The sequence below is a fragment of the Schistocerca nitens genome, chromosome 5 (genome assembly GCF_023898315.1).
Source record: "Schistocerca nitens isolate TAMUIC-IGC-003100 chromosome 5, iqSchNite1.1, whole genome shotgun sequence".
Lineage (NCBI taxonomy): Eukaryota > Metazoa > Arthropoda > Insecta > Orthoptera > Acrididae > Schistocerca > Schistocerca nitens.
Genome location: NC_064618.1, coordinates 421,431,383 through 421,445,807, shown reverse-complemented (window position 1 = coordinate 421,445,807; position 14,425 = coordinate 421,431,383). Strand labels below are relative to the sequence as shown.

The 14,425-nt window shown below is 37.5% G+C and overlaps 1 protein-coding gene across 1 annotated transcript in view; it reads left to right on the top strand.

Moving 5' to 3' along the window:
* The window catches only part of LOC126260503 (heat shock factor 2-binding protein-like), a 168,060-nt gene extending 155,960 nt beyond the window's left edge, over positions 1–12,100 (top strand). The window contains exon 5 of the mRNA XM_049957833.1: positions 11,732–12,100. Coding sequence (XP_049813790.1) covers positions 11,732–12,100 — 369 coding nt within the window. The remainder of the gene's footprint in view (positions 1–11,731) is intronic.
* The last annotated feature ends 2,325 nt before the right edge of the window (positions 12,101–14,425 follow it).

Genomic DNA, 14,425 nt, shown 5'->3' with positions numbered 1-14,425 from the left:
TTACAGTTAACATACATTATTAAATATGCGCAAGGCTGCTTCTTTACCTTCTACAACAATACTCATCCTCCAGAATCCTGACCAGAGTCGCGACCAGAGCACACAGCCGACGCATGCCGACTCCCTACTATCGTATCCGACTGACTTCTACTGTCGACTCGCGCAGACTAGCGCAGACTCGCGACAAGCAACAACTAACAATAAACTACTCTCTGGTCAGAGATTCTGTCATGCCTCGCCCATCGCCGGCGAAGCGTACACCTTACACAACCCTCCACTGGGGGGGGGGGGGGGGGGGGCAAAAATTTGGCAGCGATGGTGAGTCAATTGGACTTGCCATGAGCAACAATTTTTTCTTAATTAATTAACTTTAGAATCACAGAATATTTACATATATATAAGTGCAGAACATGAAATAAAATATAGTGCGCACGCACTGAGTACAGAAGATATCAAGCAAAGACAAAATGAATATACAATGAGTACAAAACATATTAACAAATGGCAAAAGTGCACACGCACTGTAGCAGTGAACATTTCAGGAAATCACAAATGTATAGGCAACGAGTACAAATCATATTGAGAAATGACAAAAGTGCACACGCACTGTAGTTCAGAACATATCAGCAAATCACAAAATGTATAAGCAATGAATACAAATCATGTTAACAAAATGACGAAAGTGCACACACACTGTAATACAAAACATATCTGGGAATCACAAAATGTATACGTAATGAGTACAAATGGCATAAAGTGCACACGCACTGTAAAACTCTCTAATATTTTTACAACAAATATTTACAAATGACAAAAGTGCACACGCACTGAAGTTACACAATGAGTACAAAATATATTAACAAATGGCAAAAGTGCACACGCACTGTAAAACTCTCTAATATTTTTTTACAACAAATAAACATATTAAGGAGTGAAATAAAGTGCACATGCACTATAGAAGTCTTTAGTATTTTTAGGACAACTGATCTTGTTAACAAATGAAAGGAAGTGCACACGCACAGTATATGTCTTTTTCATTTTACAAGAATTAGGAAAGGAATGGGAAGGATTGCGTCATGGTTGTAGCACTTTAGGTTGCACGCAGCTGCACTGAAAGTCCATATCTTTCTACAGAAGCACAACACCATGTGAGAGAATCTGAAGCTCTTTTGCTTTAAGTATTAATCAGTGTAGCCAAGACACTGAAATGTCGTAATAATATTCCATGCTGTCATTTTTGTGGTACACTAGGTACACCAAACAGTGGGACCATAATAACATCTCCATCGCTCAAGGTGGTGGACAGCATGTCGTGTCAACACCATGTTCTTGTAAAGTAGACCAACGTAGAATTAGTGCAAAAACCAAATATAGTGCTCCATGATCATGAGGATAGACAGGACAAATGGGTATTGCAGTAATTTCTGGTAATTAGGTCAGAAGGTGAAGGACATTAAGTCACATAGTACTCTTCATTGAGAATTACACTAGTCTAACAACTGATTTGAGTAATTGGTGGCACTCATCAACCAGTTACTGAACATTTCTGTACCATGTATGTAGTATTACAGAATAATGTTCATAAAATTAACTGAATATAGTAATTATTGGCACTCATTGCCCAGTTACAAACCATCAGAAGTCATCATTCAAAACAAAAGCTAATGAATGGCATAGTATTAACATAATTAGCTTAATTATAGTAGTCATTGGCACTCATTGGCCATCTTATTACAATAAACAGTGGCATTCATTGGCAGTTACAAAGCATTTTTTTTTTTTGTATTCTTCAGAAGTCATTACTCAAAATGAGTTAATTATTGGCATTGCATTTATACATAATTAGTAATCATGGGCATCATAAGTAATCTTTTTACAATAAACGGTGGCATTCATTGGCCAGTTACAAAGCGTCATTGCTCAAAATGAGTTAATTATTGGCATAGCATTTATACATAATTAGTAATCATGGGCATCATAAGTAATCTTATTACAATAAATAGTGGCATTCATTAGCCAGTTACAAAGCATTTTTTTGTATTATTAAGAAGTCATTATTGAAAAAGAGTTAATTATTGGCATAGCATTTATACATAATTAATAATCATGGGCATCATAAGTAATCTTATCACAATAAACAGTGGCATTCATTGGCCAGTTACAAAGTATTTTTTTTTGTATTATTCAGAAGTCATTACTCAAAAATGAGTTAATTATTGGCATAGCATTTATACATAATTAATCTAATTATAGTAATCATTGGCATCATAGCTAATCTTATTACAATAAACAGTGGCATTCATTAGCCAGTTACAAAGCATTTTTTTTTGTTTGTATTATTCAGAAGTCATTATTGAAGTGACATACTATTCAGAGCTGATCAGTATTATTCAGAACTCTCTTAAACTAGTAGCATTATTTGGGACTGGTAATTACTTTGTTTGCTTTTGAGTTATTGCTGCAAATGAAGATGTGTAACGTCATTCGTCATGAGTCAGCTGTAGCAAGGTTATGAAACAAAGGCAGTATATGAGATCACATTTATAAATGATAGAGGTTTAATGACCAACTGCTTATAGCACATTAATTTCATGAATAATTTCTCCTGCAAAAAATACAAAATGTATTATTAAACTGAAAGAATAAACGCATATTATGCTGAAAAGTAGTGAACTTCGAATTAACAGGTAGTGAAATGTGTATAAAATATATATGTTCTCTAGCTGTCCTTTCCAAAACCTGCAGTCGTCATACCATGTGACATAAGGCATACTGTCAAAACGAACTGCAACAAATACTTAAATAACTACATAGCATTTCTTAACTAACAGTAAATATATAAACTTCATGGTTATTTTCATCTGCAAAGAAAAACTTCATTATCCATATTAGCATATTCTTCATCATTATTCATCACCATTCATTATCATCTGCAAAAAAAGTCACTTCATTATTCATTATACAACTATTCCTTATTTCTACCATATTTCATCACTAACACTAAGATGTGTAGTTCTGTCTGACAGTCTGCATCAATCGCCTCGTATTCTGAAAGAAAAAAGTAGTGAAGACTGCTATTCTACAATGTGTATAGTATATTCTTGTTAATGCTTGTTAATTCTGATCCATTTACTCTTTGACATGAGGTATTGCATCTTCTTTCGTTCATTCCGAAGGTGAAATTCCCATTTCTGTTTAATTTATTTCTTTTACACGTTATTTCTTTCTGAAAATGATGAACAAAGATTAATGTCTTGCATTTAAATCATATATCCACTAAATAAAAACTGGTTTATAGTAACATAATTGAGCATACAGCATAGCATGACAGAAAACGTAATATGTCAAAAACATAGACAGTGTGCAGGTGCAAAAATATGCACAGAGTATCACAATGTAGCAGCAAAAACAAAAAGTGCAAAATAGTCACGAAGTTGAGATATCATAAGGAAAAAATGTCAAAGTCAACTGGTGTTTGTTATATCTTAAATATTAGATAGTGCATACAAACAAAACAGGAAAACAATCATACATACATGAAAAATGGAAAATATGCACGGTCTGAGGTGTAACGACAAGAAGAGCGACCTGCTAACTTTACCTTGCCGGGCACTTGCCAAGAAAAAATACGACAATCATCAGTAAGTAATCACATAAATATAATTGCATAAGTGGTCATAAAATGTATTAGTTCATCTGAAAAAATATGCACGGTCTGATGTGTAACGACAAGAAAAGCAACCTGCTAACCTTACCTTGCCGGGCACTTGCCAAGAAAAAATACGATAATCATCAGTAAGTGTTCATGTGAATATAATTGCATAAGTGGTCATAAAAAATTAGGAAATGGCATTACAGTGCGATAAATCATAAAGTATGTTCATTCAATAAAAGGTTTGATGTTGGATACGTGGTGGTTCCCTTTGGTTTTTCTGGTTCTCAAAGTTTCGACGTGTACTACATTGGGGTGAGGAATGCTGCGAATTCGATATGGACCTGCGTATAGAAGCTCAAATTTACTGCATCTACTCTTTCCTTTGTTGGATAAATAGTGTGTACGTACTAATATCTTCTGTCCAATGTGTAGGTCACGGCGTGTACAAACCTGTTTTTGCTGTCTTCTCCGTCGTTCTGCGGCACGTTTGATGTTGTTCAGCGCAATGTCAATTATTTCATGGTGTCGTAGTCGAAGAGATGTAGGAAATGTTACTAATTCTCTAATTTTGTTAGGTGGTTCAACATTTTTCAGTATAACAGACGGAGATAGCATAGTAGATTCATTCGGTATGGAATTAATTAAATCTTGGAATGAGAGTATGTGTGTGTCCCAATCAATATGTTTTTTATGGCAGTAACTTCTACACAGTTTACCAACTTCTTTCATTAATCGTTCACAAGGGTTCGAAGAAGCATGGTACCTGGATATATAGATCGGAGAAATGTTTCTAGCTTGTAACATACGTGTCCATATAGCAGATCGAAACTGTGATCCATTGTCGGAAATTACTTTCAACACATGCCCTACATGAAATAGAAAATGTTTTACAAATGCTTTCGAAATAGTTTTAGCAGTAGCTTTGCGTAACGGAGTGAAGGTAACAAATTTTGAAGTGAGTTCAACAGCGACAAAGATGTAGCAAAAACCTCTGTTAGTTCTGGGAATCGGACCAAAAATGTCTACAGCGGCCATATGTCTCAATTTAACAGGTACAATGGGATGTAATGGAGGAATATGTGAAGTCTTATCTGATATAGCTTTCTGGCAGATTTTACATGACGCTAAAACTCGTCGTATACGTTTCTCCATGCTGGCAAAATAACAGTTCTGCCTCAGTATAAGAAAACATTTTCTAGCTCCGTAATGTGCGTAACTTAAATGAGTATACCAGATTAATTTGTTAACAAGTTCGTCAGGAATGCATAATAACCAATTGTTGCTGTCAGGATGAGAGCGGCGAAACAGAATGTAATTGCGTACAGTGTAATGGTTTCTAATGGTAACATTATTCCTATCTTGCCAAAGGTGTTTAATCTCTTTCCATACGTTGTCTTTACTCTGCTCTTGTGCTATGTCTTGTAATGACGACGAAATGAAATTTTCAAATGCAACTTGTTGAATGTACATGACGCTGAAATTTGCTTTGCAGAAGGTGGTTGCGATGTCTTGCTGATTGTTGCTGAGAGAACGGGATAGTGCATCTGCTACAATATTTTGTGTGCCAGGAATGTGAACAATTATAAAATTAAATTCCTGCAAATAAAGTTTCCACCTACTTAATCTGTCGTGTGTAAATTTAGCCGAAAGTAAAAACTGTATAGCTCTATGGTCTGTGTAAAAGGTGGTATGTCTTCCATAAAGAAAATGCCGAAATCTCGTAAAAGCCCATACAACACATAATGTTTCAAGTTCTGTAACAGAATAATTACGTTCAGCAGCTGACAGAATGCGACTAGCAAAAGCGATGTTATTAATTACTGTAGAACCATCTTCTTCAATTTCCTGAAAAATGTGTACTCCTAAAGCGGTGTTAGAACTGTCTGTGGCAATGGAAAAATTTCTGGTAAGATCTGGGTGCGATAAAAGTGGTGCATTCAACAAGGCTTCTTTCAGGTTCACAAATTCAGAATGTGCTTGCCTATCCCAGGACCAAATAGTGTTTTTACCTGTCAATTGACATAATCTAGGGGTGTCTAAAGCACAGTAATGAATAAATTTACGAAAAAAGTTAATTAAACCCAAAAAACTGCGTAGTTGTTTCTTCGTCGTAGGAACAGTAATGTCACGTAAAGCTTGAAGTTTTTCCGGACCAGGCGTAATGCCCTCTACTGAAATTACATGTCCAAGAAATTTAATAGAAGTTTTACCAAAGTGCGATTTACTGAGATTAACTGGAAGTCCTTGTGCACGAAAAGTTTGCAACAGTTGTTCAAGAATCAGATTGTGTTCAGACCAGTTAGCTTCTGCAATAAGAATGTCGTCTACGTACGTTGTGATTCTGTCTTTAAGTTCTGTCGGAAGTATTGTATTCAAACCGCGAATAAAAGCTGCCGAAGAAATTGTTAAACCGAACGGTAATTTGCAAAATTGATACCAGTCACCAAAACAGAAAAATGCTGTGTACTTTCTGCAGTTCGTATGGAGCTGAATTGGCCAAAATCCCGATTTCAAATCTAATGTGGAATAAATAGCAGAACCATGAAATTTCTGTAGAAGTTCTTCTAGTGTCTGTGGGCGATCTGTTTCATTAATAATAATGTCATTGATGTGACGCGAATCAAGTACGAGGCGAAGGGAGCCATCCTTTTTCTTAACAATATGGAGCGGGTTTATGTACGGACTAACTGCCGGTTCAATAATTCCCTGGTCAAACATAGCTTGCAATTCTTTCTTAACTTGTTCTCTACTAATATACGGAATGCGATAATGCTTGGCTTTAAATGTGTCGTGCTGCTTAACTTGAAATTCATACATAAAACCGGACATAGTACCAGGAACGTTGTCAAAAACTGGAGCTTGCTGTAAAAGAATTTTGTGTAGTTGCGTGCGTTCGTCGTCTGTATTTGCACTGATCTGTTTAACTTTATCAGAAATCGTCTGTATGACGTCATACTCAGCTTCGTCTGGAGTATTATAGTTGTGTACGTACGTATCTGTAAACAATGTGGAATTACAGTCTATGTTACGTGTTGCGGAAATGACCTCTGTACGAATAATTGTTTGGTCTTCTGCAGATAAAGAGTGCTGAAATTCTAAAGCCAGTTGTACATTTTCATCCTCCAACATTAAATAGGAATTTTGAAAGTCAATAATGGCATCGTGTTGTACCAGAAAATTCGTACCTAAAATAATGTCTGTCGTCAATAACGGAATAATCCAAAAATTTGAGTGAAATGTATGACCTGCAATACAAAATGATAAATGTGTCTGTAATTTTACATCTACTCCTTTACTCGATACTGCTCCTTTTACTTTTGTTTTACCTAATGGTAACGTAGGATAGGTATTCTCTTTGTTACACTCGTTGAAAGTTTCTTCATTAATAACCGACATAGGTGATCCAGAATCGATTACTGCTGAAAATTTCGATGATCCAATTTTAACTTCGATGACAGGGTGTGAAATAGTTTTTTGAACAACTGGTCTTTCCTGCAAAAGAGTGTCTCGGATGTCGTCAAAAGTAATAACATTTTCGTGAACAACATTCTGTGTATCTGAAGTATTGCTTACGTTGCTGGAAGATGCAACCTGTACTGTATCTAGTCAAATTCGGTCTGACGTGTTATTATTTTCAGGAGGATGCTGTGGCATTTCCACTATTTGTACTGTTCTATTATTTCTATCAGACGTATTACGCTCTGGATGATACCTACTGTCTGGTTCATTCATGATTATATGTTATGGCGGATGTTCTTGCTGCTGATAAGGCCGACTGTTACTAAATGTACGCTGAAAATTGTGCTCATTATTTTTACGTCTGTCATGATAGTCATTTCTATATGGTGCATTGCGATAGGAGTTGATATAGTGTGTTTTCTGTACGTACTGATTTCCTTGTTGCTGTGCGTTACTATTTGCTGGGGCCGACGCTATACGTGTACGCGGTGAAACATTAAAGCTTGGTTGACCCTGTGCATTACATTGTTGGTTAGGTATGCTAACCGGTTGGTTTTGTTGCTGTTGCGGAGAAAAACGTCTATTGTTACCAAAATGTGGTTCCTCTTGCTGATAATTTTGTCCATACTAATAATTGAAATTTTGTCTGTTATTAAAGTTCTGGTAGTTTTCGTTCCTGAAGCGTCTATTGGCTTTGCTATTGAAATTGCGTGGCTGATCGTAATTGCTGTATGTTTGTTGACCTTGGTTATTACACGAAAAATTTTTATTTATAAAGGAATAATCCGATTGTTGCACTTCCAAAAGATGTAACAGATCTCTGAATGCCGAAATATTTTCTTTTTGCTGACCCGTTAAAAGTGACACTTTTAATGACCGTGGTAATTTAGAAATACATAATTGAATAAGTGCAGATTCGCTGTATGGTTCACTTAAGTACTGGTTTTGTTGGACCATGTGTTCAAAAAATTGTGTGACACTGGGAAAATTTGAGTTCTCATAATTCGGTAAACTAATTAATTGATCCTTAATTCCGCGCTGTGTCGTCTTCGACCAGTACGCTGACAGAAAAGCATTCTGAAATTCTTCTACCGAGTAGCATTGTCTCGCGATCGGTCTCATATGAGTCCGGTTCGCCTTCCAAAAAACTGCAAATAAATTCAAGTTTGTGCGTTACAGGCCAAGTCGGTGGAAAAGCAAAGCTAAATTGTTGTATCCAATCCAGGGGGTGAATCTGTGTTCCGTCATTTTTAAATACTTTAAATTTTCTCACAGATAGAAATGCTTATAATCAAAATTATCGTCTCTGTACGTCTGAACAGGTTCACGATTGTATGAGAATCTATTTGTCTGTTACTGTTCGGAATCTAACTCACGTACTCTGTGTAAATTACCTAAATTATACTGGCTGTGTCAGTCTGACAAATGTTCACAAAGTGGCGTCTGCTGTGATGTATTAAACGCTGAAACATTTCTCATCTCTGTTACCTCTTGCTGTAAAGTTGCCAATTTTCTGCGTAATGTATTATTAGACGAATCTATCTCACTGAACGTCTGCTGTAAATTTTGGAATTCAGGTGTTTGATTAAACGAAATCGGTGAAGTGTCGTCTGATTTGCTGTCATTATTACTTTCAATAACGTCAATACGACTGGCCAATTCATCATATTTTTCAGTCAGTATTTTTACATGATCATCGTTTTTAGTGTCAGAAGCATTAATTTGTTTTTGTATTTTACGTGTGGTTTCGTTCAATTTTTTAACGTCAGCTTTGATGACATCGGAATCCTGTGTTAGTTCTAATTGTTCGAGTCTGTCGGTTACTGTTTGAAAATCTACTGTGTGTGTGTATCTGTTTTTGATTCAATATCGGATATTTCATCACGCAATTCGGTGTTCAACTGTTTGATGGTATTAATTTCGTCCGATACTGTAGCAATATTGTTGTCTACGTATGTTTTTGCTTTCGCAAACAATTTACGTTTATCTTCCTGTCTCTGTGCAGTAATTGTTTCCATGACTTGTCGTTTTACTTTATTTTGTTCCTGTATAAATTTACGGAAACGCGTTTCACTGTTTTGTAGGTGGTGATTAAAACGTTCGTCAATTTGACTGTTCTGTTGGTCGAATTTCGCGTCTATTTTTGTATCCAGTGTGCGCGAAAGTTCTGCTGTCATCAATTTAAACTCGTCGCGTAACTGTGTTGCTTTTTCAGAGCATTGTTTACCGACTGCACTAATTTCGCCTCTAAGTGATTCTGTTGTAGCTGTTTGCATATCCCTTAATTCTTGAGCAACAGATCTAATTTCTTCACTACTTTTCCTAGCGCAAGCCTCAATTTCCACACGTAATTGTTCTTTAGTATCATGACACTGCGCGGCAACGGCTGTAATCTGTTCACTAAGCTGTCTGGAATTGTTGTCTAATTTTTCATTAAGGTTGTCATGTTTTTCATTAAGTTGTTTGAAATTTTCATTAAGGTTATCTTATTTTTCATTAAGCTGTTAGATCTGTTCACTAAGTTGTTTGGAATTTTCATTAAAGTTGTCTTGTTCTTCATTAAGTTGTTTGTTCTGTTCACTAATTTCATTAAGCTGTTTGAAATTTTCACTATATTGTAGCAATATTGCCATAATTTGATCCAAGCCGATATTACCTACTCTATTCTCTGTGCTGTTTAATGGCGTATCTACAATTGTCACGTTTTCTGTAACCATTTGGCTATTCTGTGATTCTTGAAAATGTTTGCTAATCAGATGTGCACTGTTAGTCACTACACCGGAATTAAATAAATCTGTCGTACTCTGATTACACTGTTCTTTTTCGTTAGAAAAATTTGTCTGTTCATTACGTAAATTTTGCAAACCGGGTGTGTCAATCTGGGCAGCGTTCATTATAACAGAACGTCCCGCGTCATCCATTGTCATTAAATTAACAGACGACACAATTGAATTTATTTGCTCATCACTAGGATCAAAATCAATATTAGTGGTCGGTACGCACTGATTGTCTGTAAATGGAGGATTGTCATCATTACACTGCGTCTCGCAAGTACTATCGGTCATATTATTTGACTCGGCTGTTTCACTCATTATACATCGCGATGTACTGTTAACAGTTTTTCGCGGCATTTTTCACTAATCGAAATTATTCACAAATGAAACAAGGACAATGCAAAATGCAACAAACACAATTATAACAAAGAGCAACAAATTGCCGATGATCTGTGGAAGAAAGAGTGACAAATTAGTAAATGCGTTGCGCCAGATGCAAACTACGTTTAAGTAAATAAGAGCAGATATATAACTACTTATCAGAAGATTCACAAAGAAATACGATCCTGGTCCGGATGTCGCCAAGTGTAACCTCTCCGCAAAAATGTTAAATGAAAAACAAGAAAATGGAGCCAAGTGTAACCTCTCCACACGAAATTTTGTTAAATAAAAATCGAAATGGAGCCAAATATAACCTCCCAGCAAAAATATGTTAAATAAAAAATGTGAAATGGAACCATGCGTAACCTCGCCACAAAAACTAAGGAATGAAAATTGACCATAAACCAACAATAATATTAATGAAATAATGAACCATGAACGAAATGTAACCTCCTAACAGAAATAATAATATCTGGTAAATTTTATAAGGACAGCAGCGCTGACCTTCGGCCCTGTATTCTGAATAACAAAAGCAAAATTCTTACCTCAATAAACTGCAACTATATCTGCTCTTATTTAACGACACAGCTTCGTGCAATGCTGGCGTATTTTTTTTTTTTTTTTTTATTCTTGGAAGGAATGCATAGGAAATATTCTTTAAATTTAAATGAATGCTTTTTCTTCAAAAGAGTGGAAAAATTCTTTAAATTGAAATGAATACTTTTCTTTAAAAGAGTTACTTTATAAAAAAATTGTTATTGGGGCATTTTTTCTGAACAAATTAAATTACAATTAACATACATTATTAAATATGCGCAAGGCTGCTTCTTTACCTTCTACAACAATACTCATCCTCCAGAGTCCTGACCAGAGTCGCGACCAGAGCACACAGCCGACGCATGCCGACTCCCGCAGACTACTACTGTATCCGACTGGCTACTACTGCAGACTCGCTCAGACAAGCGCAGACAGACTACTACTGCAGACTCGCGCAGACTAGCGCAGACTCGCGACAAGCAACAACTAACAATAAACTACTCTCTGGTCAGAGATTCTGTCATGCCTCGCCCATCGCCGGCGAAGCATACACCTTACAGTGTTATACTGGAATTCAAGGCATTCTCTACCTGGGAGATGTGGCCATTATTTATGGAATGACAGATGTGATGTTGTGCCTTAAACTATTTTAACTCCGTAAGTATTCATGTACATTTTGCACTTCCTTAGAAAATAATTTCTCACATTTCCTGTATACCACATGTATACTTTTGCATTTTTTGACAGAATCTGTGAAGATGGTCTGCGACTTAAATCGGTCGATATGTGGGTTTTAAATTAAAAGGCAGCTGATGGTCAAACATGCATTTTATACGTCAGTACATTTCTTGAAGTTCCTTCGTAGACGAGATCTAACGCACCGCCGCTCGCCCTCAGCACGGCGCTGTGCTCTCTGTGACGGCAGGACCACGCGGAGAAGCTGGTGCAGGCGCTGGGCTACGTGATGCGAAGCGACACGGCGCCCGAGCCGCGGCTGACTGCGCTGCGGCTGCTGCAGTCGCTGACGTGCGACGTGGCGTCGCCCGTGGTCATCGACTGCATCGACGAGTCCATCTCGCTGCCCGACCTGCGCTGGCTGCTCAAGAACCGCGCCACCGATGACGAGACCAAGGAGGTGTGCAAGCAGATCGAGGACAACCTGGAGCGCGCGCGCCAGCGCCACGGCATGAAGGGCCGCTGCACGGGCGCCGTGCCCTTCGACGGCTGCAGCTTCGTGAGGGCGCAGGGCGAGCTCAAGCCCGGCAACGCCGTCGACAAGCCCTGGGACCGCTGAAGATCTACTCGCTCGCAAGTTGTATCTCCGATATTTCTGAAATATACTTTTTGCATAGCTAAAAGTGCTGATTGCTCCCTGTTACCACTACACCTTTTTAAGATAAAACCGTTTCTCCTCTAAGTATTTCACTTATAAGCACGACCGGTTTCGCAGCATTCTGTTGCATCAACAGGTGCAATAAAATTTGTAATTTGTCCTCCTATCTATGTAATTATGTAATTATGTAGTTCTCAATTCGTTCGAGCAATCAATCATTCATAATAGGAAACACAGTCATAGCTCAGTCACTCAAAATGATTCACAAATTTTACTTGTTAGAATGAAATCAGGCAATGATTCTTCTTCTCTGCAGGCTCGTGCTTTGCGGCGGTCTGCTAATCTGTACAAATAAAATGCCTCGTAATTGTGGGAGCGTTGTATAATCAGTCGGGAAACCTCAGATCAAGCGGATATTTGGCTTTGATGAAGTTTAACCTTCCGATGAAGTAATGGAGCTCTTGGATTATTAAATGCAGGTTCGTATCCAGTCTTTCGGAAGTTCCCTTCTGATTAACAACTACGCAATATATAGATGAATATCATTAATTCTCAGATGTCAAATACACACCTTTTGTATGAAGGAGCAATATATATATATATATATATATATATATATATATATATATATATATATATATATATATATTTCCCTTTTAATCGTACAATTTCGTATCAGTTATCTTTTGACATAAATCTCAATATTCAGATTACAATTCTTCTAACAATGTTCAGGCTAATCGGCACGAAGACAATCTCGGAAGCTTTTTTCTAACAACCACCAGAGAGAGTACTACAAAGAATAATTATGCGCTCATGACATAGCTATTGCATGAAACTACTTTGCGCATGGATTCTGCGAGTAGTAAATGTCATTCAAGGGTAGAATTGCATCAGAATAATTCATCGAATATAAAGAGATATTACAAATTAAGTCATGTTCTGATCAGAAAATGGCTTAATTTTACTTAACCTAATGGTGCAGCTACATGCTGATAAATCAGAAAATGACCTGATTTCATTGAACCTGATAAGCAGCTAAATACTACTAAACCTGTCGCGCTTATAAATGAATATCCATCTTTTTGATTTGCAGATCCTTGTTTGGCCGTGTTTGCAGTTAAAATTTTTGGATGTGAGGTCTGCCAGTTACGCAAAACACTGTTTTTCTCACTACCCAAACATATTTCGGCACCACTATGCCATCACCAGTCGGTTTTCGTTTTTATTTACTCTGCAATGTGAACATTTTGTTAAATGATTAAAAAATTACGTGCATTTTATTCAAACCACAGACCGTTTCCTTTTGTAAATACCTTTACATTTGGTGAACATGAATCTTCTGGATCACTTTTGTGTTAATTATTACAGGTAGTTTGTCATCTGCAACCAACGATGTTGATGAGAAAAAAATGAAGTACTTACAGCTAAAGCGGTTTTATCTTCAAAATGATATATCCACGAAAATGTTAAAATGTGTGTGAATTCCTAAGGGGTCTAACTGTGGCAATCATCATTCCCTAGACTTACACACTAACTTACGCTAAGAACAACACACGCACCCATGCCCGAGGGAGGGCTGGAACCTCTGGCAGGAGCGGCCGCACACTTCGTGACATGGCGCCCTACGCAGCGCGACCACTCCGCGCTGCGATATATCCAAGCTGCGGCTGCAATGACTACAAAGTCTTCTGCACATTTGTATAAGTCAGGTTCTAATTTTGATTCCGCTTCTACATCTCTATTCCTCAAGCCATCGTATGGTGTGTAGCGACGAGGGCCTCTGATACGATTATCATTTTACGCCTTCTCTGTTCCATTACCGAATGGGCTGGAGCAGTGCTTACTACACTGGAGATGTATTCAGGAGGAGGACGGTTCAAATGCTCGTCCGGCTGTTCACATTCAGATTTACCGTGATTCCCGGGATTCACTCTAGGCAAATGCCGAGATGGTTCCTTTGATGAGGGCACGGCCGATTTTCTTCCCCACTCTTTCGTAATCCAGGCTTGTCTTTCGCCTCTAAATACCGTCCTCTCGGCGGGACGTTACACGTTCGTCTTAATTCTGTCTCCTATTCCATTAGGAAATAGCGCATGAGGAAGATGACTCTCTAGGAACTTCCGTATGTATTATTATCATTTCTCTGATTCTCTGGTTGTGGAGTTGTTATGCAACATATATGAGGAACAAACTACAGTGTCCATTCGCGTTAACGTGACCACCAGTCAGAATAATCACGTTTGCAGCACGCGCTTTGCAGGAAGAGAGAGACTGAGGTTCTGG